This window comes from Microcaecilia unicolor, chromosome 14 (genome assembly GCF_901765095.1).
Source record: "Microcaecilia unicolor chromosome 14, aMicUni1.1, whole genome shotgun sequence".
Classification (NCBI taxonomy): domain Eukaryota; kingdom Metazoa; phylum Chordata; class Amphibia; order Gymnophiona; family Siphonopidae; genus Microcaecilia; species Microcaecilia unicolor.
In genome coordinates this window covers 13,810,682-13,835,893 of record NC_044044.1, presented here as the reverse complement: position 1 = coordinate 13,835,893, position 25,212 = coordinate 13,810,682, and the positions used below count along the sequence as shown (strand labels likewise).

Sequence of the window (25,212 nt, the reverse complement as noted above, 5' to 3'; positions counted from 1 at the left end):
CAAGGGCATTTGCTGTAAACTTTGTTTTAATTAGTTTATCCAGTCCTTGCATGCATATAGTTTTGTTTTTTAAACCCAAATGTGAATCCTAAGGGTGGTTGAACAATTAGGTATAAACTATGTTGTTTGTTTTGATTTTTTTTTTTTTACTCTACATGTTTTGGACTGCTTTGGGTCCTGCTGATCTGTACATCTGTCTGGAATTTTGGAAGATGGAAATGAAAAAATAAAAATAAAATTTTGGATGTACTCTGTAGAAGTTGTTGTTTACTTTTGCAATGTGTGTATGGATGCCTGTTCTTGTGTATGCATGCGATAATATTTGAATAAGTGTCTATACTTATGGGTATGATTTCTGAACATGCAGCATCATTAAAGGACAGACTGGTAATCTTACCTTTGTTAAATGTTTCAGACATAGCCATGTACTTGCTCCCATGATATAAGTGAATTCTATTATTCTATCTCACTGTATTTTCAAATGTAAGCCACATTAGTTTGCTTGGGATAACGTGAGACAAAATGTTTTTTTTTTAAAATCCTTTATCCACCTTTTAAGACACTGCCTATCCAACTGGATGGTGAAGGCACAATTAAAGCAAATTTGGTCCAGTGAAGACTAATTTGAAAGGATTATATAACCTTTGGATGCATGACTATGGACACAAACATACACTTATTTATTAAATATCACAATTGCTCATGTACAGGCAGAAAACAACCTTTTAGGGTGGATAGTGTTCACAATGAGTTCCTTTTATCATTGACCAGATAGAAGAGATAAGAGTTTTCAGTTTTGGCACAGTATAAGTCATCACAAGAACAAAAGAAAACCAATGGGCTTCTAGCCCATTTGGTTATCTTTAAACAAAAGAGATCTGCATGAAACAAAATATTTATTTTTATTTTGACTTTGACTTATAAAACCACTTGGCCTTGAAACATGCCTAAATACTTTTACATAACAGTTGAGGTGAAGATGTGATTCCATGTACCCCCATGAAAGGAGGGTTTAATTTTACTTCCATTTAATTGTAGTCTATTCCATCTTTATAACATAAGGCTTCCCAATGCAGATTACAACAACATTTAAGATGAACCAATCAGGAAACAGGATATCCTCACTGAAATTTGGCCATCTGTATTTGTATAGAACAGTGTAGAAAAATAAGCACAAAATACAGACTGCCAGCTACAATAATTTTTAAAGCAGTTTTAGTGTGTAAACGGGCCCGCTGCTCCAGTATGGGAGAGGAAGCTGCCTCCCATGAATAGCCAGAACTTCACCAAACTGCTACCAGGAAATACTTCAAAACATTCCTTTATTTTCCAGATTCATAAACAAAACTTCACTCCAGAGTAGAGACTTGTTTCTCAGGCAGGGCTGTTCTGCCTTGCTTAGTACATCAACCAATTACACAAAGACTTTGCCCCCTTCCCGGAGGGGAATGCATTAGTCCTTTGGAAATCCCTGCTTTTTTGGTCCCAGTCAGTAGCAAACAAATAGTACTTATCCCACAAGCAGGATTTCCCCTCAAGACAGTGTTAATCACCAAGCAGCCTTTACTTTCAGGAAGTTCAATACTTTTGGGACTTCCTTCCACCCAAGGTATTTCAGCCTGCTTCAGTTCTTTAGGGACCTGTCTTGCCCAAGAATTTTCAGCCTGCACTGCTCCTCTCCTCCTGAACTGAACCCCTCTTCCCACCAGGCAGCCCTCCTTCATAAAGAAGCCTTCCAACTTCAGAGGTTCTCACAATGATCAGGTTTCAAAACAGGTTAGTAATTCCCCCACCACTCAGGGTTTCCCCAAAAGGAAAACCAGGCTTCTCTGCTTAAGCAGGGTTTAAACCAAAATAAATTCCCAAAACCATGTAGGTTTCCAAACCTTCAGGGGCTGCCTTCCTCAGCTCTCAAGCTCCCATTCCATTCTGCTTTCTTCCCCTGCTCAGGCTGATTCATTCCCTCTTCCATCCAGTCCTCCTCCTGCTTCTCAGCCCACCCCTCCCTATTACAGGTGGGCACCATGATATACAGATTGCTGGTCCTGGGAACTGGCTCCTTCATTCACCCTCCCTCTTGTGGTCAGAGACGGTATATGGCCAGCTTGCCTATCCCCTGGGATCTCACTGCTAGGACTGGAAATGCATTCTGGGATATGTAGTTCATGGTTCTGCTGCTTCACTCCATACATCAGGGATGTAGCCTTGTCACAAGTGATATTCAATTTTTATTTCATGATATTTATATCTAGATATGGGAAGCTTTCAAATAAATTAAAAAGCTGTCAAATAAGTAAAAAAAGAAAAACATCTTCTGTCCTCCACCTTTTAAGGCACTGCCTGTCCATCAGGTTTAGACTTTTTACAGATGGACTATACATAAGCAGTCTGTTATTTCTAATAATCTTTGGCTATTGTTTTCAATAGCATTTGCTGTTGTTTTGGGTGAACTAAAATGGCGACAAGCACCGCCTACTGGCTTCAGCTCATATAATAGACTAGATAGGAACACCCCGTCTCCTGTTTTCTTCAACCTCCTTGGTGGTACATACTGACAGACTTTCTCAGCAAGCAGATTTCCTTAGCAGACATTTAGATCAGGGTAGTGGAAAATCTGTCCCTCAACCTTTCAGCTGGTAATGGAATGGTTGGGAGCTCCAGAATATGAACTTATGGTGACGCAGTAAAATTTTATTTGTTGCATTTGTATCCCACATTTTCCCACCTCTTTGCAGGCTCAATGTGGCTTACAATACATCATGAATAGTCGACATATATAAGAGAATAAGCATTTAGTATTACAGAAGGATTTTGGGTAACATGATAATGAAAAAGCATGATATTAGTATAACAAGCAAATATTATAAGATAATTCTGGATATATGTGGAGGAGTTCACATTTGTTGATCTTTGTGTTATGCCTTGTTAAAGAGATGGGTCTTCAATAGTTTGCGGAAGTTAGTTAGTTCATAGATCGTTTTTAAGTTGCGTGGCAGCGCGTTCCAGAATTGTGTGCTTAAATAGGAAAAGGTTGATGCGTGCGTTAGTTTGTATTTTAGGCCTTTACAGTTGGGGAAGTGAAGATTGAGGAATGTGCGGGATGATTTTTTAGCATTCCTGGGTGGTAAGTCTATCAGATCTGACATGTAGGCTGGGGCATCTCCATGAATGATTTTATGAAGTAGGGTGCATATTTTGAACGTGATGCGTTCTTTAAGTGCCTGCGCCTTTTCAGTCATGGGAAGGAGCTAGGAGCAGTTGCTGTGGATGTGCTGGTGAAAGCAGCAAGCCTCTGTATGTCTTTCCGCTGTGGCCTCTCCTGACTTGAGTATTGTGCTGGATTGTGAAGCATCCACTCTTGATTATTATAGTAGCTCCACATTGGCCCTGTTGTCCTTGGTTTGTGGATTTGGTGCATCTCTTCAGAGATCTCTCTCCCCCCCCCCCCCCCCCCCCCCCCCCACACACACACATAGTGCTGTTGCTGAGAGAATCAGCTTTCTTTGTCAGGGTCCAGTGCTCATAAAAGATCCAGATTGCTTTTGGCTTATGGCATCTTTGGAAAAGGAAGATGTTTCAGCCTTTTCATTGCTTCTATACTGAAAGCCTATATGTTATTTGCCTTCTTTGCTTATCTAAAGGTTTGGAAAGTGTTTTATTGGTGGTCTTTGTGTGAGCTAACCCCTCGGAGGGTAGATAGCTCACACAAAGACCTATCTTTGTTACAGAAAGGATTAGAGGAAGGTTTGGCTCTTAATTTGGTTGACGTAGAAGTGGTAGCTATCTCTTGTTTCAGGGGCTATAGTTTGCATTTTGCTGGCAGTTAAGAACATTTCTCCATCCGTCAGAGTGGTCTTGTCCCAGTGGAAATTCAATTTGGTACTGTCAGTCTTGGCAGATCTTCCTATTGAACCTCTCTGTTGGGTTTCCTTGAAGGATCCTTTTATCTTAAGGGTGTCTCTGGTGGCTATTTATTTGGCTAGGAGGATTTCAGAGTTGTAGGCAATTTCCTGTAGGGATCCCTATCTGGGTTTTATTTTTACATCAATTCAGTTTCCATTCATACAGGTCCATCCTTTTAAAAATTTGTTTTCATACTATATTTCTATTTACATAGTAGAGGCAAAGGATGTACCAACAGAAAATCAAGCTCCATCAACAATCAAAATCACTATTCTCTGAGGACAAGCAGGCCTTCGTATTCTCACATGTGGGTGACATCATCCCAATAGAGCCTGGTGCAGACGCTGACTAGCTTACAGTGTAGAACTTTCTAGCAGCCTCCCATCATGCATGTGCTGGTGCCTTCCCGCCCAACGCAGGAGCATGGGTCCTCTAGTCTTTGTTTTTCTGCAGAGCTGAGAGGACACATTTTGTGTTCTTTTCCTCATGCTGTGCTACATATTCGAACGAGTGCCTTCCCATGCAAGTATTTTTTCTTTTTTTTCTTTATTTCATGTTTTCCCCCTTCCTGTTATATTTCAGTTCATTTTCGGCATTTTTGTTGTTGTTGTTACATTTGTACCCCGCGCTTTCCCACTCAGGGCAGGCTCAATACGGCTTACATGGGGCAATGGAGGGTTAAGTGACTTGCCCAGAGTCACAAGGAGCTGCCTGTGCCTGAAGTGGGAATCGAACTCAGTTCCTCAGTTCCCCAGGACCAAAGTCCACCACCCTAACCACTAGGCCACTCCTCCTTTCTTTATTTTTTCATGAGTGGCTGTGCGATTAGGCCATAGCCCTGACCTCAATTTTCCCCTTTTTCACAGTTCAAGATTGAGGAGTTTAATTTAGCCTCGATTCTTTTTTCAATGTCCAAGAAGATCCCCAGTGGTTTCAAGCAGTGTGCCAAGTGTAGGCGCGTGATTTCTGTCATGGTTCCGCACAATTGGTGCATCAGATACCTTGGACCAAATCATGACCCCGCTGTTTGTGATCTCTGTTTACATATGCAGGTGAGAACCCAGAGAGTGTGATTGGTTCAGATGGAGCATCTTTTTGGCTCTTCGAAAGCTGGACCATTGTCTTTGGCACCGGAGGCATTGACCTCCATGGCTGCTCCAATATCGACATCCACTGGGAGTGAACCAGCATCAAGTGGGTCTCCACCTGCCTCGAATCCGAGCGCTGTTAGCAGGCTCCAGCACTGGTCAACATTGGACCCAACACCGAGGTGACACTCGGATTTGGAGGCGTCCTTATTGGCACTGGGGTACTGAAGTTCTGTGCATCAGGGGAAACCCAAGAAGCTTAAGCATAGGTCTTTCTTGACACACGGTGCTGGGAGCACTGAGACATTGAACACTCCAATACCCGAGAAGCACCAGCATTGGGAGGACTGCTCCCCCTCCATGGAAGTGGTACAGGTATGCCTGTCATCGAGCAGCCAGGTCCCTGCCACTGATTTGGCGCCAATGCCTTCTCAGACTGCCTTTTCCCCAGCTCCCAAGCCTTTGCCAGTGCCTACCATTGGTGAGCGGTTCCTGAGATTGCTCTGAGAGGACTTGGCACAGTTGCAGGGAGTTCCTGGTTTGACAACAAGGGTGCTTGTTCCCCAAGTGGAACAGCACCAGGCCCTCTTCGAGGCTCCATCGATTCTGGCACTTAGGTCCTTAACGCCGACATCTCACAAGGTGTCGGAGTCAATGTCTGGGCATGCAGTGCCGCCTCCTACATCAGGGAAGGAAACTTCCTCAGAGTCTGAGGGAAGAAATGAACCTTAAGGCTCTTTGGATGTTGAGGCCAGTTCAGACTAAATACCCTGATCCTCAGTATGAGGAGGGGTCTGATTAAGACAGCTTATGGAACTCAGATGAGGATTCACATTACTTCTCCTAGGAAGAGTCATATAGAATCCCATCTGAACCTTCACCTCCTCAGGAGAGATGAAAAATCTCCAATCTTTTTCACCAGTTTTGTGCAGGAGATGGCTGCGACTGTCCCATGTAAGTTGGAGACGGAAAAAGAGCCCGGGCAGAGATGCTATCAGTTCTGGGCTATAAGTCTCCTCCTAAGAAAGAGGTCATTGTGCCATTGCACCCTATCCTTAAGGACGCACTGTTGAAGAACTGGGAATATCCCCTCAGAGTGCAGGTCATGCCCAAGAAGGTGGATACGCAGTACCATATCCAGAAGGCTTCCGGATTCAGTAAGGCACAGTTGCCCCACAACTCCATGGTGGTCAAATCCACTCTCAAATGGGCTAAGAGCTCTGGGTCTTATGCCTTGGTGCCCAGAGGGTGAGAGGCCAGAACTTTGGATTCATTTGGGAAGAAGACTTTTCAGGCCTTGATGTTCGTTCCTGCATCCAGTCCTACCAGCTATGCATGACTGTGTACTTGGAGTCTCTGATACACAGTACACTTAGTCTAGCAAACTTTCTCCCTTTGGAGCAGGCTGCTGAGCTTCACCAGTTGGCCAACAAGCAGATGGAGTGTAGGCATTATCTGGCCAAGGGCGCCTATAACACTTTTGATGTTCCATCCAGACTCTCTGCTATGGGTGTGGAGATGCGTAGACTCTCTTGACGCATGTCTCTGCCCTTGAACAGGCTGCTCAAGATGTGCTGTGCTGGATGTGCTGTGCTGATGGGACAACTTATTTGGAGAGAAAGTGGAAGAGACCGCTGGCCTCATTAAGAAACATATGGATACTATCCACACTGTCTCTTAGTATCCTTCATCTGCATCTTCTTCAACAAGAAGATTTTCAACTGGATAGAAGCGTTGGCCCTACTACTCTCAAAGGCTTAGGTACCAGCCTGCTGCTTGCTCAGCTCAAGTGACTCAGGGCTATTTTCTCTGGACTTAAAGGATGCCTATACCCACATTTTGTTACTTCCAAGTCACAGGAGGTATCTCAGATTTCAAGTGGGGAAACACCACTACCAGTACTGTGTTCTGCCATTTGGCCTGGCATCTGCCCCCAGAGTTTTTACCAAGTATCTGGAGATAAACGCAGCATACCTTTGCAGACTGAGGGTGCATGTGTTTCCCTACCTGGACGATTGGCTGGTCAAGAGCACATCTCAAGAGGGAGCCATGAAGTCAATGCAGATGACTATACAGGAGCTAGTAGTGCTGGGGTTTGTCATAAATTATCCCAAGTCCCACCTTCAACCAGTTTGCCAATTGAAATACGTAGGAGCCCTGCTAGTTATTATACAGGCTTGGGCCTTCCTTCCTCAAGCAAGATTGGATATCTTGGTAATGCTGGCCTCGCAGGTCCGCAACAACCATCAGGTTTCAGCTCGACAGATGTTGAGATTGATGGGCCACATGGCCTCCACAGTATATGTCGTGCTAATGGCACGGCTTCATTTGAGAGCAGTCCAATGGGCCTTAGCATCCCAGTGGTCTCAGGTGACAGGGAACCTAATAGATGTCATTTGCTGCCACTTGAGCTGGTTCACACCCTTCTCTGGTGGATAATCCAGTCCAATTTGACTCTGGGACTTCCATTCCAAATTCCACCACCTCAGAAGATGTTGACTACAGATGCATCCAACTTGGGTTAGAGAGCTCATAAGGTTCAGTTTCAATTCAATCTCCTTGAACGCAGGGCTATTTGGAATGCTCGAAAGTCTTTCAGAGATTGGCCCCAGAACCAAATTGTTCTCAATCAGACATTGCTCTCATTCAAACAGCCAACCAGGTTGCGATGTTCTATGTCTACAAGCAGGGGAGTACAGGATCCTACCCCTTGTGTCAGGAAGCAGTGGGTAAGTGGCAGTGGGCCCTACTTCACGGCATGGACCTCTATGCCATTTACCTACTGGCAAGAACTACCTGGCAGACAGATTGAGCAAGATACTGCAACCGCACAAGTGGTCTCTTCACATGGGTGTAGCCCGGAAGATCTTCTGAGAGTGGGGAACCCCCTCAGTGAATCTCAACAACAAGGTCCCTCAGTTCTGCTCCAGGTTTGGGTCACACAGCAGACTAATATCAGATGCCTTTCTCCTGAATTGGGGTCAGGGTCTTCTAGATGCATATCTTCCCATTCCTGTCATAGAGATTTTGCTGCAACTCAGGCAAGATTGGGGCACCATGATTCTGGTCGCTCCCTACTGGCCGTGGCAGATCTGGTTCCTTCTTCTTTTGGAGTTGTCCTCCGAAGATCAGTGGAGATTAGACTGTTTTCCAACCCTAATCAAGCGGAACACAGGATCCCTTCTACATCCCAGCCTCCAATCTCTGGCCCTCATGTCTTGGATGTTGAAAGCATAGAATTTGGGTCCCTCAGATTGCCTGAGGAAGTCTCCCGTATTTTACTGGCTTCCAGGAAAGATTCAACTAAGAGACGTTTCTCTTTTAAAAAGAGAAGGTTTGCCATCTGGTGTGAGGGCAAGGCCTTAAATCCCTTTTCATGCCCTACACAAAAACTGCTTGAATACCTCCTGCACCTTTCAAACCAGACTCAGTTTGAAAATCAACTCTGTAAGGGTCAATGTCAGTGCAATTGACGCTTTTTATCATTGTGTAGGAGGTGAGTCCATCTATGTAAAGCCTTTAGTTGTTCGCTTCATGAGAGGTTTGTTGCTGACAAAGCCCCTTACCAAACCACCCGTTGCATCATGGGATCTCAATGCTGCCCTCACCCAGCTGATGAAAGCTTTTGAGCCTCTGGATATCTGCCATCTTAAGTTTTTGACCTGGAAAAGTGTTTCTGGTGGTGGTCACTTCAGCTCGCAGAGTCAGTGAGCTCCAGGCCCTGGTAGCTCATCCATCGTATATTATGTGCCGTCACAACAGAGTAGTCCTTTGTATGCACCCTAAGTTCCTTCCTAAGGTAGTGTCAGAGTTTCATCTTAACCAGTCAATTATTCTTCCAATATTTTTCCAAAGATTTCATGTTCATCCTGGTGAAAGTGTACTGCATACCTTAGACTGCAAATGAGCCTTAACCTTCTATCTGGAGCGGACTAATGCCCATAGGCAGTCCACCCAGCTTTTTGTTTCTTTTGACCGCAATAGGTTGGGGTTGGCCATCAGCAAATGCACACTTTCAAACTGAATAGCAGATTGCATCTCCTTTACTTATACCCAGGCTGGGCTGACTCTTGAGGGTCATGTCACAGTTCACAATGTCAGAGCCGTGGCTGCTTCGATAGCCCACTTGAGATCAGCCTCCATAGTGGAGATTTGCAAGGTTGTCTTCAGTCCACACATTCACTTCCTACTACTGTTTGGATCAGGACACCCAGTGCGACAATCAGTTCAGACAGGCAGTTCTGCAGAATTTGTTACGTGTCTAGAACTCCACATTCCTAGGCCCTGTTTTATTCTGTTCCAGGCAGCACCTCCACAGTTAGTATGTATATAGTTTCAGATTGATTCAAGTTTTGGTCTCACAATTATCCTAGCTTTCTTGTTTTCAGTGAGCCTGGTAGCTAGGGATTCCCACATGTGAGAATAGGAAGGCCTGCTTGCCAGAGAGAAAGCAAAGATACTTACCTGTAGCTGGTGTTCTCCAAGGACAGCAGGCCGGCTATTCTCACATACCCTCTCACTTCCCCTAGGAGTTGTATTTAGTTTGGGTTTTTTGATTTTCACCTGACTGGAGGACTACCACTCCCACGTTAGGCAGGAAGGCACCAGCACATGTGCAAGTGGTACGCTGCTAGAAAGTTTTCTACACTGTAAGCTAGTCAGCATCTGCACCAAGCCCTGTCAGGATGAAATCACCCACATGTGAGAATAGTTGGCCTGCTGTCCTCGGAGAACACCAGCCACAGGTAAGTATCTTTGCTTTATCCATCAGCCCACATCACGGGAGAAAAATAAGTAACTTATCATATAGGACATTATAATAAAAAATAAACTTAACGAACAACTAGTTTCACTTAAATCTTGGTATAATACAGTAGACCTTCGTTATAAGGGACATTCGGATGTAGTGGACTAAATTTTTAGTCCCAGCTGAGAGAATAGGACATCCCATGTATTTCAGTTTGGTTATAGTGGACTTCCAGTTATAAGAGACCCTTTTTCACAGTCCGAAGGCTTCATTGAACCACATGTGTAAGAGACTGACACCACAGTTGCACTATTTGGACTATTCTAACTGAAATGTAAGTGTTGTTAAACTTCTTTGTATTTATATATACTGTACATTTTGTTATTAACAACAGTAGGCTGTGAGCTGTGATTGAGTAAACAAGTTAAATTATGTACAGTTGATGTAAGGGGCCTCAGATATAAGGGATGATTTTTATCAGGCCCCTAGAAGTCGCTTATAATGAAGTTCTACTGTATATATTAGACCCCCATCTTAACCCCCCATCCAAAGCATTAATCACAAACTACTGTATACCCCTTTCTTGGTCAAAAAATCCTCAAGCTGGGAGGGGTAAATTACTAAACCACTACAGAGGAATTAAAGAAAAAAGATCCACAGATTGCAATGCCCTAATCTTCAGCTGAAAAAAAAAACTTTCCTATGCAGCTGTGTAGAGTAGATTGAGCTATATCTGGGAAAAATCATCACGTTTTGGCCACAGAATAAGAGTTCCTTTTTCTTAAAGTAATATTTCATTATTAGCAGCTTATCACTTTCAAAGAAAAAAGTAAGCAGGAGTGTGGCATGAGTATCAATATTATGCTAAGATGATTCAAAAAAATCCAGATAAATCAAAATTAGAAGACGGAATAACATTAATGCCATCCTCCTGCTGTCTCTGTCTTAACACATTTCAAGAAAGGTAATAGCATTTAAATATAAAAATAGACTCTGAATTATTGCCTGAGCAAAATCTCTGGAGTTAACAAATGGGTAACAGGAAACTGCAAAACCACCATCAGCTACAGGTATATATATTTATAGATATACATATTGTTTTATTATTCACATACCATTGCACTGTGCAGCTCTTTAGCTTCTTTCGCAAATCCTTCCATGACTGTGCTATTACAATGAGGGTGAAGAGGGAGAGAGTCCAGTGGTTTTGTATATCCGAACAACATCAACAGTAGAGCAAAAAGTCCTAGTCAAAAAGAATAGCATGAAGAACAAATAAAGATGTAAAGTAATTGATTGTCAATCCTCATTGCATATTTATCCAGTATTATTCAAATATGTGCCACAGAAAAAAAGAAGCCCAGTGACCTCTGGCTCACATTTTTTGTGCCCTTGATTGCAATAACAATTAGTCTCTTTTTATAGCTCTGTTCTTCTTATCATTTGAAACAGGAGACATACCAAGTGAATACAGAAGAACATCTTTCTTCATAAGAGTGAGAACAAACAGAAGTATAAGACTACAGTGATAGACATTAGTAGTAGACACAGCAACGGAAACACTTTGAAGCCAATGGGTTACAGGATCATTTGTGGAAAAGTTATCTAAAGGTAACTGATTTCATTAATAAAGTGACCAGAATGGTGGTGGGGAGATGGGATTATGGCCTGTCTGGAGTTTTGTAAAGCTATTGTCACTGTTACTGTGCACATTGAAGACTGACAAGAAAGCTAGCCAGTCTGGGAGTTGGAAGAAAATTTATAACTGAATGAGAGTGGTAGTCACTGGCGGTTCATGCGAGTAAAGGGAGCACAACCATCAGGGTGCCAGAATGATCTTGCTAGGTCCTGTCCTCTTCAATAGCTCTACATCGAACAAGATCTAGAATGGAAAATGTCTGTAGATAATATGAAAAGTTCCAACAAATTAGATATACCAGAGGAGGTAGAAAAGATGAAAAATTACCTTAGAAATTATAAAAATGACCAAAGGTATGGCAATTATAACTTAAAAAAAATCAAATCTCATACCTGCATTTGAGATACAGAAACTTGAAGGGTCAAGAAGTGAATAACTGAAATCTCTGGTTTCAGTGTGACAAAGTACTTGGGGAAAACTAATGCTATACTTGGGTACACAGAGTGGTATTACTAATAGAGGGAAATTATATTTTCTCGTTATAGTTCTCTGGTAAGATCCCTTACCCTGATTGCTGTGTTTACTTCTAGAGGCCACATCCTGCTTGTGGGAGATGGAGCTTCAGTATTGTGTTTTTATTTGTGAGGGACAAGCAGATTCTGCAGGGCTCCCAAGGGATCTGCCTGCCACTTATAATTGAAAAGTCAATGTTGAAACACCACTGCAACTGGCAGGAATGCAGTTTGAGGACTCCTGCGTAGCTTAGAGACAACATTGATTTCAATAGCAATCAAGCACCATGATTTGCATAATGCCATATTGGCCTTATCTAAACTGGTTTCCCTCCTTTAAAAAAGCTGCTAGCTCTGCCCTTCTGCAGACTCCAGATGTTTCCAATATTAATCACTCAAGGTGAGGGCTGGCTCCTTCATCCCAGTCTGAAGTTTCTAGCCCTTAGAGCATGGCATTTGAGCAGTGTGTAGTGGTAGTCCAGGACTGCCATCACCTATTCAGGGCATACTGATAGCTGCCAGAAAACTGTCCACCAGGCATTCTTATGCTCTCAGGTGGAAAAGATATAGTCAATGCGTCATTTACTATGTTACTATGTTATGTTACTATCCCATGTGCAAGACAGTTGTACAACAGGGCGCTGGGTAACTGGGTATATACTATCAAAACAAAGTAGGGAGATTTCAATAATAAATATCCACTATCAAACTGGGTATATACATGCATATTCACTTACATGTGATCATTTAAGTGCTTAAACCCTGCAACACAACGAAATCAAAGCTTGTAATTGGACAATGTATAACTCTTCTATGATTCCCCAATGTGTCTATCACACATTAACCTTATTCGACCACAACATCACTTTGTATTTTGTTTCTCTACCGGAGATGGCGAACGCCTTTACGGTACTATGTAAGCCACATTGAGCCTGCAAATAGGTGGGAAAATGTGGGATACAAATGTAACAAATAAATAAAATAAATAAAACATTTATACTAGCCCTAGAGCAGCTCTAAGTGTCAGCTCCTAAGTGTTGGAGATACATAGTATAACTTCCAGTATTTTGTAAAGTATATGCATAAGTGAGAGTTTCATCCATGTGTATTCCTCACATGCAAATATGCACTACATAAGTTAACACATATTTACAAAATAGTACTTAGGTGGAATTTTGGTATTTACATGTGTCATTATTTTAAACATTTATGTGCATAATGGGAGCAGAAATGTTAACTCCTATATAGAATTACTCCTATAGGGTGCATGGAAGGGCCCTATTCTATAAAGGAATGTAAGCACCTAGGTTCCATTATAGAAACAGTAGTGTAACCTGGTATTCATGCATCTAGGCACCTGAACTTATGCCAACTATACAGCCAGCGTAAGTGTGAATGCCTGCATGCATTGTATTCTGTAAGGTACATCTGTAAGTGGGAGTCCTGCATATGTCTTCCCCATGCTCCGCCCCTGTGTATGACCCCTTGCAAATACACACTATATAATTTAAACAGGTATACGCAGAATAACGCATAGGTAGAATTTTTGCATTTACATATTTATGTATACAGTACATGTATGTGCATATATGCCATTATTGTAAACATTTACATGCATTTCATATGCCTAAATGTGAGTGCCTAGATTAAGGAATTACTCATCATGTTTCCACCTACCTCTATATTCCTTTTTTTTTTTTTACTACTTACATCATCTTGGACTCCAAAGAGTTTTATATCAGGGTGCCTAGATCAATAGGGCAGAAAGACTCCTATTTTTAGTATATTTTATAAAGACACATAGACATTTCTGTGTCTTTAAAAAATATTAATACAAATCTTGCAGAAATCATGCATACACGGAAGGGATGGCTGCTTGAGAAAAATATCTGCACAGTATACACATAAATAACTATTTTGCCCATGCTTCACCCCTGTGTACTGTACAAGTATGCACCACATGTACTTTTAGTTGTGACCTAATGTATAAGAGCCCATTTACACACAAAAAATGTTTTATAGAATTATCTTATCAAATAGCAAAACAATAGATGTAAGCCAAACTCAGGACCTCTTTTATCAAGCCATGCTAGCGGTTCCCATGCAGCAACGCCAATGAAGCCCATTCAAAGTGAATGGGCTTTGTCAGCATTACTGTACCAGGAGTCGCTAGAGCGGCTTGATAAAAGAGGCCCTCAAATCTCTCAGTCAGAACAACCTCCCACAATTTTTTCAACAATAGCTTCTCAGATTCTCTAGCATCACAGCAGTGCTCCCATTGGCAGTTTCCCATCAGTACCTTAGCCTTCTTCTCAGCTTAAAGGCACAGTCCTATCAGAAAATAATGCTATTGCCTGCACAATAACCGCAAAGCAAGCTAATATCTTGCATATTGTAAGCTATTGGATTTCAAGCCCTGCATAATTGGGATTCACAATCCACCCCTCTTCCTCCCTCTGTGTTTATAAATACTTCAGAAATCATTACAATAAATCAACCAAGTAAACACAAAGAAAAGAAAAAGCATTCTTCTAATAAGTCAGCAAACCATAATCCTGACAAGAGAAATGCTTATCAAGATTCTAGTGACATGCATGGAGGCAAGGGAAAATCCACTCCAAGCACAGCTTGCCACCATTACAGAGGCACGTTGCTTCTCATAGTCCTGCTCCAGGTATTTCACCTTTGAAACAACAAAGTCCCATGCCACTACTCAGTCCAGCAGCCCAGGTCAGTCAGCCTATGCTCCTGAGGGTGCAACTAATTCTGCCCTAATCCAACGTCTACAATATTTTGTTAGGGACAGCATTGTCATCCTACAGGTAAATGAACCCTCTCCAGTTCCGCCTCAGCAATCCTCTAAGATTGAAACAATTCAGCTGACGGGCAGCTCTCCAGACTCTCTGGCTCCCTCACTGCCTCCAAGTGAACATTATCAAACTGGATCTATGACGATATTGCCTTCTGCCACCTGGGTGCATTGATCCATATCAATTCGAGCAAAAGCGGCCTCTGTAGCAAATCTCAGGGCAGCCTCCATTGCAGATACTTATAAAGCAGCCACATGGGCTTAAGTCCTCATCTTTGACAAGCATTACTACCTGGATCATTTGTCAGCACAGGATGTGGCGTTTGGACAAGCAGTCCTTTGCAACCTCTTTGCCTGCTTACAACTCGATTCTTGTGTGACTTGTATCTCCACCCACTGTATATTTCTGGGTTGCTAAGTCAAATAAAAATTCAAATGAACCTCAGGTAGGGACTCATCTCAGAATGTGCCTGCATTTCCCTGGTAAGTCTATGGAGAAAGCAAAATTGCTTACCTGTAACAGGGGTTTTCCATAGAGGACAGGGAAATTCAGCCTCACTCACCATCTCCCCATCCCCTCAGAAAAAAAATCCTACTCAACAATCTTTACACTCTATTAAGGACCAAGGAGAGGAAGGAGACCGAGGCAGCGTGGGAATTCCCACACATGCTCAGAGAGATCTTTTTAGACATCCCTCAGATGTGGTTGCATTTCTCTGTCATCTACAGAGAATCTCCATTACAAGTAAGCAACTTTGCTTTTCAGCTTGAAAATTGTACTAATACTGCCTCCACTGTATCTACATCCTTTTGGAAGCACCAAAAAAAATCTAAATATCATTTTTTATTGTTTCTTTCATGAGGCTTTTTTGTTTTTCACTTATAAAATGTTGTAAATTTATATCTCAGTTATGCCTGTACATCTTACTCTTCGGGGCAGTCCATCCTTGGCATTCTTTCCTACTTTACTATAGGAAAAAACCATTCCTAATGTTTAATGATATACTTATTGCAGAAATATTCACAGGAAGGACAATTTTATCATTATTCTTTAATTTTCTTTGAATGATATTCACAATGCCAAAGCTAAAGAAACAGGATCATTGAAAATATTAAACAATATAAGGCCCTTGTTTTAGAAGCATCTAGGCGTGTAAGTGGCACCATGTATTTGTATAGACTAGATACACATGCACATAGCGATTTTTGGAAAGCCACTGTTTGCATGTGTAGAACCCCTGAAGGGGGGGGGGGGCTTGGCATGCCCTGCATTTACTGTACAGGGCAGAAAGTTATTGCACTGTGGGAGGAACCGCACCATCTGCCATTGCAGGTAACACGGTGCAGGCCCAGTATAAATAAATACCTATGAGTGACACAGCCACCACCACAGTGGCCCATCCAACCATGAATCATGAATTCTCCCCTTAATAATTTGTAATAATTTTGTGTCATCTGCGAGTTTGTAATGTAATGTAATTTCTTCGAGGACAAGCAGGCCATATTCTCACATGTGGGTGATGTCATCCATCTCGACCAGTGTGAAGCATATAAAAGCTAACACCACTTTAAGAACATGCGCAGCGTCCCCATGCGCGAGTGCCTTCCCACTCACCACGAGCATTCAGTACCATCAGTCTCTTCTCATCCATTGTGAGGAGAGGATACAACGTCTAGTGCACGAGTGGTCTTTTTCAGAGCATATTGTGCCTTCCTAGGGAAATTTTTCTCCTGTTTTTTGCCTTATTTTGTAGATAGATTTTCCCCACTTTTAAGTTTCCTTGTTTGTTTGTTTTTTGTGCTCATTAGGCCCTCTTAGGCCTGAGCTTCGGTCAGGACTTATCCCTCTAATTTTGTCGAGTGCTTTGCCCCTTTTTTTAGGCACCATAGAGCCGTTTAATTTGGCTACGGCTGTTTTCCATTCCATGTCATCAAAGATTCCCAGTGGCTTTAAGCACTGTACCCAGTGCAATAGGACCATCTCTGGTAATAAAACACATTCCTGGTGTCTTCGGTGTTTGGGGGCCTGATCATACCTCTTCCAGCTGTGTTCTGTGTCATCATATGAAGAAAAAACCCAGCTGGCCAGACAGGCTCAACGAGATAAATTTTTAGGAGTCTGATCCGAATCTTCGATGGTGTTGGCATCAATGTTGAGAACTACATCGGCATCAGGTGCATTGGTCCATATGGCTGTGAGGCCTGTCTCTGATACTGGGAGTGGACGTGCATTGAGTGGGTCTCTACCTGGCTCAATACCGACTGATATGCAGCATCGGGCCTGATCCCAAGACAACATGAGGATTCAACGTTGTCCTCATCAGCACTGAGGAGTGTCAATGACCAACATTGGGCAAAGGCCAAGAAGCATGGAGTCATGATGCTAGGAGCACCATGGCACCGAGGGAACCCCTGGTCCCCAAAAAGCATTGGCACCGGGAGGACCGCTTCCCCTCCATACAAGAGGTGCCGATGCACAGGTCAGCCTTCAGTGAGGTCTCCGATGCCAATACTGCGTGTGGCTCTGGTGTTGATAGCCACCTGTGCTGGCACCCCTTCAAAGTCGGTGGAGGAAGTTTCACCGGAGTTGACAGTGGAGCCAATACCTCAATGTCCATCTCAAGGAAATGGCTGCTCTGTATCGAGGCAGGCTCAGTCTTAGCCCTCCCATGAGTTCTTTGCCGACACCGATAAGGAGCATTCATGGGAGTCTTATAAGGATCCATGGTATGTCTCGGAGGAGGAGTCCAATGGTATCCCATCTGACCCTGCCCCTCCTGAGGAAAGAAGAAAATCTCCACTTGAAAGCCTTTCTTTTCCATCTTTAGTCAGGGAAATGGCGACAGCCATTCTGAATTATTTATTTTTTTAATTTTTATGAACATTACAGTTTCCCATAATACCAAAGGAAATTAATAGAAAGAATTCAGATATGAAAAATATAAAGGAAAATACATCAAATTCAATTAGCCCACATCAAGGGAAGAGAAGCCGAACTTCATTTACAAAGAATCTATAATTTAGTACGAATGTATCTTGTACGTCAAGGGCTATAAACAGCAATTGAACTCCTTTATATACCCCAACCCCTTTCAATAATTATCCAAAAGAAACTTTTCCAATTGCAAAGGATCAAAAAATATATATTACTTTCCCTGACAGGTGATAGTACACTTACAGGGACAACACAAGAAAAAAGTAGCTCCCTTAGAGAGAACCCGCTCTCTAAGAGCTAAGAAAAATTTCCTTTGCAATTGTGTTGATCGCAGCAGATCATGGAAAACTTGAATGGGTCTTATTTATTTATTTATTTATTTATGCATTCTTATGTCCCACTGTTATCCAAATGAGGTTTCAGTTCAGAGGAGTGGCCTAGTGGTTAGAGCACCAGTCTTGCAATTCAGAGGTGGCCAGTTCAAATCCCACTGCTGCTCCTTGTGATCTTGGGCAAGTCACTTAATCCTCCATTGCCTCAGGTACAACTTAGATTGTGAGCCCTCCTGGGACAGAGAAATATCCACTGTACCTTAATGTAACTCACCTTGAGTTACTACTGAAAAAGTTGTGAGCAAAAATCTAAATAAATAAAAGTGGCTTACAATTTACAGTTAGGTGAAAATTACAATTATTGTTTACAGAAGGACATTGATATCTTTTAGAAAGGACGTCGATAGTTTATGTAATTGGGTTTGGAAATTTTGAGGTAGGTTTTCAATTCTTTTGTGGGTGTAGTTAGCTGTAGAATTGTTTTGAAGAGGTAGGTTTTCAGTTCTTTTCTGAATTGAAGGTAGTTGGCGATGCCTCTTATGACCTTTGGTATTGAGTTTCACCACTTGCACCCCAGGTAACTAAATCCCACCATGTATATGCTTTTGTAGGTTATGTTTCTGCAATTGGGTAGATGGAGGAGTAGATAGCCTGTAGTTTCTGCTCTTGCATTTCTTGGGGATAGTTTGATCATATCTAGCATGTAATCAGGGGACATGCCAAGTAGTATGTTGTAAATGAGGGTGCTAGCTTTGAAGATTAACCTTGCCTTGATTGATAGCCAGTATAGTATTTTGATCAGTGGAGCAGCTCTTTCATATTTCGACTTCTTGAATATCAGTTTTGCTGCCGTGTTTTGGACAATTTTCAAATGCCTCCATCTTATGATGAAGGTAGAGGCTATCCTTAATAGCAGAAAGATTGGTAGTTTGAAGAAAGGACATCTTATTCTCAACAAATTGAAATTGAGAAGATAACTGTTCAACGGTATTGTCCATCTCCTTAAATTTAAGGACAGATTGTAAAGAAAATTCACAAAGCTGTGGAACTACTTCATTTAGTAGAGTCTCAGACCGAGATACCACTGCCCATATGTCCTTAAGAGTTATGTTTTTATCCACAACAGGAAGTGGTGTTGCCAAATCAGATGGAAATACAACTGCTTTAGGAAAAGCTAACAGCCACTGAGAATCAGGTCCATTACTAGGGCTCTGAGCCTCATTAGCTCCTGAGGGAGACAAGGCTGAGGCGGTGGAGGTCTGACAGAAGAACTCAGGGATGCCCCTTCCAAGGATACATTCCCTGGCACACCCTGCAGTAGGGGGCCGGCAATAAGATGTCTAACCATGGGTCCGGTCACTTTGGGTGTCTACGCTGTAACAACCTCTGCCTTGTTTTTCCTCTTTTCCCCCATATTCAAAAAGATTTAAGAAAAACAAATCAATCTTACCAGATCTTATGATGTAAGGAGTTACAAACCTTTCTAGATCGCCCAAATACTTCCTGTCACTCTAAGAGACTCCCAAGGGGCCTAGTGTGCCCCTTAGGGCACACCCCTTTAGCTATGACCTGCAGCCGCATTGCAGGAGCAGCACAATGTTATATGGAGAAATCAGGGAAGGCTCCCACTGGTGACATCAGATGCCACTGAGATTCCCGGGAGGGTAATGGAGAAAGATGTCAGCTCTCCAAACTTGTGTCCTGCCGGTAAGCCCCAACTCAACTTCTGTGCTCACAAATCGTTTATTGACGGAGGATGAACCAAGGGATGAGAAGTTCAAGGTTCTGGACTACAATTCACCTCCTAGAGAGGTTATGACAGTCCCATTTCGCAAGATCCTATGGGGCATTCAGGTGAAGAGCTGGGAGTCCCCTCTGTCGTTCCCTGTCCTACCCAAAAATATTGACACAGTGTATCAGATCCAGGGCTCCCCTGGGTTTGATAGGCCCCAGTTGCCTCCTTGGTGGTGGAATCCGCGCTCAAAAGAGCCAGGAGTTCCAGAGAATATGCTTCAGCACCCACTGGCAGAGACGCAAGAACCCTGGATTCTTTTGGGCAGAAGATGTATCAGGTCTCTATGCTCATCTCCCATATTCAATCTTACCAGCTCTATATGAACCTATAGTTGTGGAACTTGGCATTCAGTATGTCTTATTTGGCAGATTCTCCCCCAGAGGAGCAGGCCAAATCTCTTTGCCAGTTGGTGAAGCAGCAGAAGGCGTGTTGAAAGTTCTTGACCAGGATGTGGCATCCAGGACTTCTGCCCAGATTATAATGATACGCGGGCTCTCTTAGCTGCGTGTCTCTGACTTGGACCCGGCAGTCCAGAAGAGGTTGGCAGATGCCACGTGCTGGAGGGATAACCTTTTTGGAGACAAGGTGGAGGAGGTCACTGACCTCATCAAGAGACACACTGACACCATTTATACTCTCTCTTGCTGGACGTCTTCTGCAACTTCCTCCTCATCCAGGAAGTTTTTGGGCAAGTTGAAGATGAGTCCCTAAACTCTCAGAGGCATAGGCATGCTCCTTCTTCTCACCAGCCTCAGCAGGCTCACTCCCAGCATGCTTGTTCTCATCAACAGTGTGCACCCTAGGCTCAGCCAGCTGCCCAGTTGAAGCCAAGGACAAGCTTATAACTGGCTCCAACAGAGCACAGCTGCAATAAAAGTGACCATCTCGAATGGCCTGCCTGTTGTAGGGAGGCTGAATTTTTTTCCAGGAAAAGTGGCCCCTTGTAAACTCCCAACTGGTGAGTTCTTCAAATATTCCCTTTTGGTTACGCCCTCCATTGCAATCAACCACCAAATTGTCCATCAAGAATGTCTCACTTCAGCTCTTGGCACAAGCAGGTACTTGCAGAGGAACTGTCTGCCCTTCTAAAGGCCCATGCGGTTAAACCCGTTCCACCAGAGGAAGAAGGGAAGGGATTTTATTCCAGGTACTTCCTTGTGCCAAAGAAAACAGGGGGGATATGACCCATCCTAGTCCTAAGGACCCAGAACAAATTTCTGGTCAAAGAAAAGTTCAGGATGGTTTTCTTGAGCACCCTTCTCCCCCTGATTCAGGAAAACTATTGGCTATGCTCTCTGGACTTAAAGGACGCTTACACTCACATCCTGATATTCCAAGTCACAGGAAATATCTTCGATTTTGACTAGGGAAACATAACTTCCAGTACCGCCTGTTGCCTTTTGGCCTCGTGTTGGCTGCCAGGGTTTTCACCAAATGCCTTGCAGTAGTCACAGCATCGCTAAGCAGACTGGGAGTCCATGTGTTCCCCTATCTGGATGATTGTTTAGTGAAGGGCACATCGAAGGACAGTGCTCAGGAGTCCATGCAGAGAACTATTCGGGTGTTAGAGCTACTAGGGCTTCATTTTCATCCATTTCAGCAATTGGAGCTCAGTGGATCCCTGCTAGACATGCAGTAGGTGTGGGCTTTTCTCCCTGTGCTGAGGGCGGACACTCTTGTCTTTGTTGCTGCTCAGGTCCTAGCAAGCCAGCAGCTCAGAAGATGTTGAGGTTGTTAGGCCACATTGCCTTCACTGTCCATGTCACACCCATGGCAGGTTTTCAAATGAGAACTGCATAGTGGATCCTAGCTTCCCATTGGAACTCCGGTCAGAGATCGGCTGTTCAACCAAATTGTGCTCATTCAAACAGACAATCAGGTTGCAATGTTCTACACCAAAGAGCAGGGAGGCAACAGATTACACCCACTGTGTCAGGAGGCCATCTGGATGTGGCAAAGAGCAGTCAAGCATGGGATCCGCCTCAAAGCCACTTACCAGGCATGCAAATCCAACAGCCTGGCTGACAGACTGAGCAGGGTCAGGCAACCGCATGGGTGGTCACTCAGCATGGGTGTTGCTCATAAGATCTTCCGTATGTGGGGCACCCCCTCAGTGGATCTCTTTGCCTCTCAGTTCAATCACAAAGTCCCTTAATACTATTCTGGGCTCTAGGCCCACAACAGGCTAGCATTGGATGCCTTTCTCCTTCACTGGGGGACTGGTCTTCTGTATGTTTATCCTCCCATCCCTCTTGTGGAGAAGACTGCTGAAACTCAAGCAAGACCAAGGAACCATGATCCTGATCACTCCATACTGGCCCAGGCAGATCTGTTTCCCTCTTCTTCTGGAGTTATCCTTTGAAGAACCTTGGAGATTGGAGTGTTTTCTGACCCTCATCATGTAGAATGAGGATCTCTTCTACATACCAACCTTCAGTCTCTGGACCTCACAGCCTGTTGAGAGCTTAGAATTTACTTCCTTGCATCTTCCTGAGGGTGTCTCCAATGTCTTACTGGCTTCCAGAAAAGATTCCACTAAGAGGTGTTACTCTTTCAGATGGAGGAGGTTTGCCGTCTCGTGTGAGGGCAAGTCCCTAGATCCCCTTTCTTGCCCTACACAGACCCTGCTTGAATACCTGCTATACTGTATGAGTCTGGTCTCTGTAAGGACTTGCCTTAACACAATTAGTGCTTACCATCATCATGCAGAGGGTAATCCCATCTCTGGACAACCTCTAGTTTGCTTCATGAGAGGTTTGCTTTTGACAAAGCTCTCTGTCATACCTCCACCTGTGTCATGGGACCTCAACGTTGTCCTCACCCAGCTGATGAAAGCTCCTTTTGAACCATTCAATTCCTATCATCTGAAGTACTTATTATTATTTATTTATTGCATTTGTATCCCACATTTTCCCACCTATTTGCAGGCTCAATGTGGAAGACCTGAAAGGTCTTTTTTGGTTGCTGTTACTTCAGCTGGCAGGGTCAATGAGCTTCAGGTCCTAGTAGTGGATTCGCCTTAAACTTAGTTCCATCACAATAGAGTAGTTCTTTGCCTCTAAGTTCTTGTCTAAGGTGGTGTTGGAGTGCCATCTGATGCAGTTAATTGTCCTTCCTTTATTTTTTCCCAAATTTCATGCCCATCCTGGTGAAAGCGCACCACACACCTTGGACTGCAAGCAATCATTGGCCTTTTACTTGGAGCAGACTAGACCCTACAGACAGTCCACCCTGCTTTTTGTTTCTTTTGATCCCAACAGGATGAAACTTGCCATCGGGGAAACACATCATTTCTAATTGGCTAGCAGATTTTATTTCATTTGCTTATGTCAAAGCTCATAACGTCATAGCCATGGCAGCATCGGTAGCCCACTTGAGATCAGCCTCCATTGAAGAAAAATGCTAGGCTGCAATGTGGTCTTCAGTCCACACATTCACATCTCATTACTGGCTTGAGCAGGACACCCGACGAAATGGTCGGTTTGGACAGATAGTGCTGCAGAATTTGTGTGGGGTCTAGAATACAACTCCATCCCTCTAGGCCCATTTTGTTCTGCTCCAGGCTGCACTCTCACACAGTTGTATATAGTTTCACATTAATTACTATTTTGCCCTCTCTGTTGTGAGGTCCAATTGACCAATGGTTGTTGTTTTCAAGTGAGCCTTGTAGTGGCCTAGTGGTTAGAGCACTGGTCTTGCAATCCAGAGGTGGCCAGTTCAAATCCCACTGCTGCTCCTTGTGATCTTGGGCAAGTCACTTAACCCTCCATTGCCTCAGGTACAAACAGATTGTGAGCCCTCTAGGACAGAGAAATACCCAGTGTACCTGAATGTAACTCACCTTGAGCTACTACTGAAAAAGATGTGAGCAAATCTAAAAAAAAAAATATATATATATATAGCCTGCTTGTCCTCAGAGAAAGCAAAGATACTTACCTGTAGCAGGTATTCTCCGAGGACAAGCAGGCTGCTTGTTCTCACGACTGGGTGACGTCCGCGGCAGCCCCCACCAACCGGAAATAAGCTTCGCGGGACGGTCAGCACGCAGGGCACGCCCACCGCGCATGCGCGGCCGTCTTCCCGCCCGTGCGCGACCGCTCCCGCCAGTTACTTTTTTTCCGCGACTGAGAGAGTTGTGTTTTCCCCTCTCTCTCGTTTCAGCCGCCGGATTTTTTCGACCGCGTTTACGCGGATCGTCGCTTTTGGCCTGTTCGGCCTCTTCTCTTTCTTCTTTCTCTTTTATTAAAAAAAAAAAAAAAAAAAAAGAATTTTGCGCGTGTGGAGCACGCGCTCCTTCTTTTCCCTCGCTTTCTAGCGGGGACGCCTCGTTGCGGCCTAGTGGCCGCTCGGTCGGTTACAATTTTCGTGGTGTGATTTTAGCCACCATTGCCGACTTTGACTTCGCCGACGCGATTTTTCCGTCGATGTCCTCGAAGGTCCCGAGTGGATTTAAAAAGTGTGGTCGCTGCGGCCGGCCGATCTCGCAGACCGACACCCACGCTTGGTGCCTCCAGTGCCTCGGGCCGGAGCACAATCTCAAGTCGTGCGTTTTGTGTCTCGGTCTCCGGAAACGGACTCAGGTTGCGAGGCAAGTTCTGCGGGACCGTCTTTTTGGAACTTGCGCCGGCCCCTCGACGTCGACCTCGACGGCATCGGTATCGAAGACCGGTTCTTCGGTACCGGTATCGATGCCCGAGACATCGGCACCGATGGCAGCGACCCCAGGAGAACAGGTCCCGTCGGCCCGCCGGTCCGCCGGCGAGAGTGGGGTAGAGAGACCGCGTGGGCAGTCGGCCCCGGTCACTCCCTCAACTCGTGAGCCACGGGACCGAACCCTGTCGGACCCGGTACCCCGAGACCGAGGGGGATCGACCTCCTCCTCCTCCATGCCCTCCGGCACCGGTGACGTGCACCGGAAAAAAGACAAGAAGCGCCGTCACCGGGAGCCCTCGGTGCACCCTGAAGAGGAGTCGACGCCGAAGCGTCATCGCAGAGAGGAGAGATCTCCGTCGGTGGTGGAGGTACCGACGCGTCGGGGTTCCGGCACCTCGGTGCCATCTCCTGGCCCCCAGCAGCTTCCGGCACCGACACCCTTACCGGCCCCACCGCCTTTCCCGGCAGCGGGCCTGGACGAGTGCCTCAGAGCCATCCTTCCGGGGATCCTGGAAGGGCTGATGCGCCAGGCTGTGCCGGCGCCGGGGGTGCTTGCGCCCTCGGCGCCGATGACTGTGGCGCCGGCGAGCTCTAGCCCGGCGCCGGGGCAGTCGACACCGCCGCCGCTTGCGGTGCCGGTCTCGACAGCCACGCAGGTGGAGTCCCCGTCGACGTCGATGGAGGGAGCTCCGTCCCCGCCGGCGCGGGAGTCCACCGCTCGACGACACCGAGACCTTGGTGCCTCGACGTCGAGCCGGGCCCGGTACCGGACTCAGCTACATGAGCTAATGTCCGATAC

General features: G+C 44.5%; 1 protein-coding gene across 3 annotated transcripts in view; it reads right to left on the bottom strand.

Moving 5' to 3' along the window:
- The window catches only part of EPO (erythropoietin), a 142,852-nt gene that overhangs the window by 56,638 nt on the left and 61,002 nt on the right, over window positions 1-25,212 (bottom strand). For all 3 annotated transcript variants that reach the window (XM_030187277.1, XM_030187276.1, XM_030187275.1), the window contains exon 2: window positions 10,854-10,984. In XM_030187277.1, coding sequence (XP_030043137.1) covers window positions 10,854-10,984 — 131 coding nt within the window. The remainder of the gene's footprint in view (window positions 1-10,853; window positions 10,985-25,212) is intronic.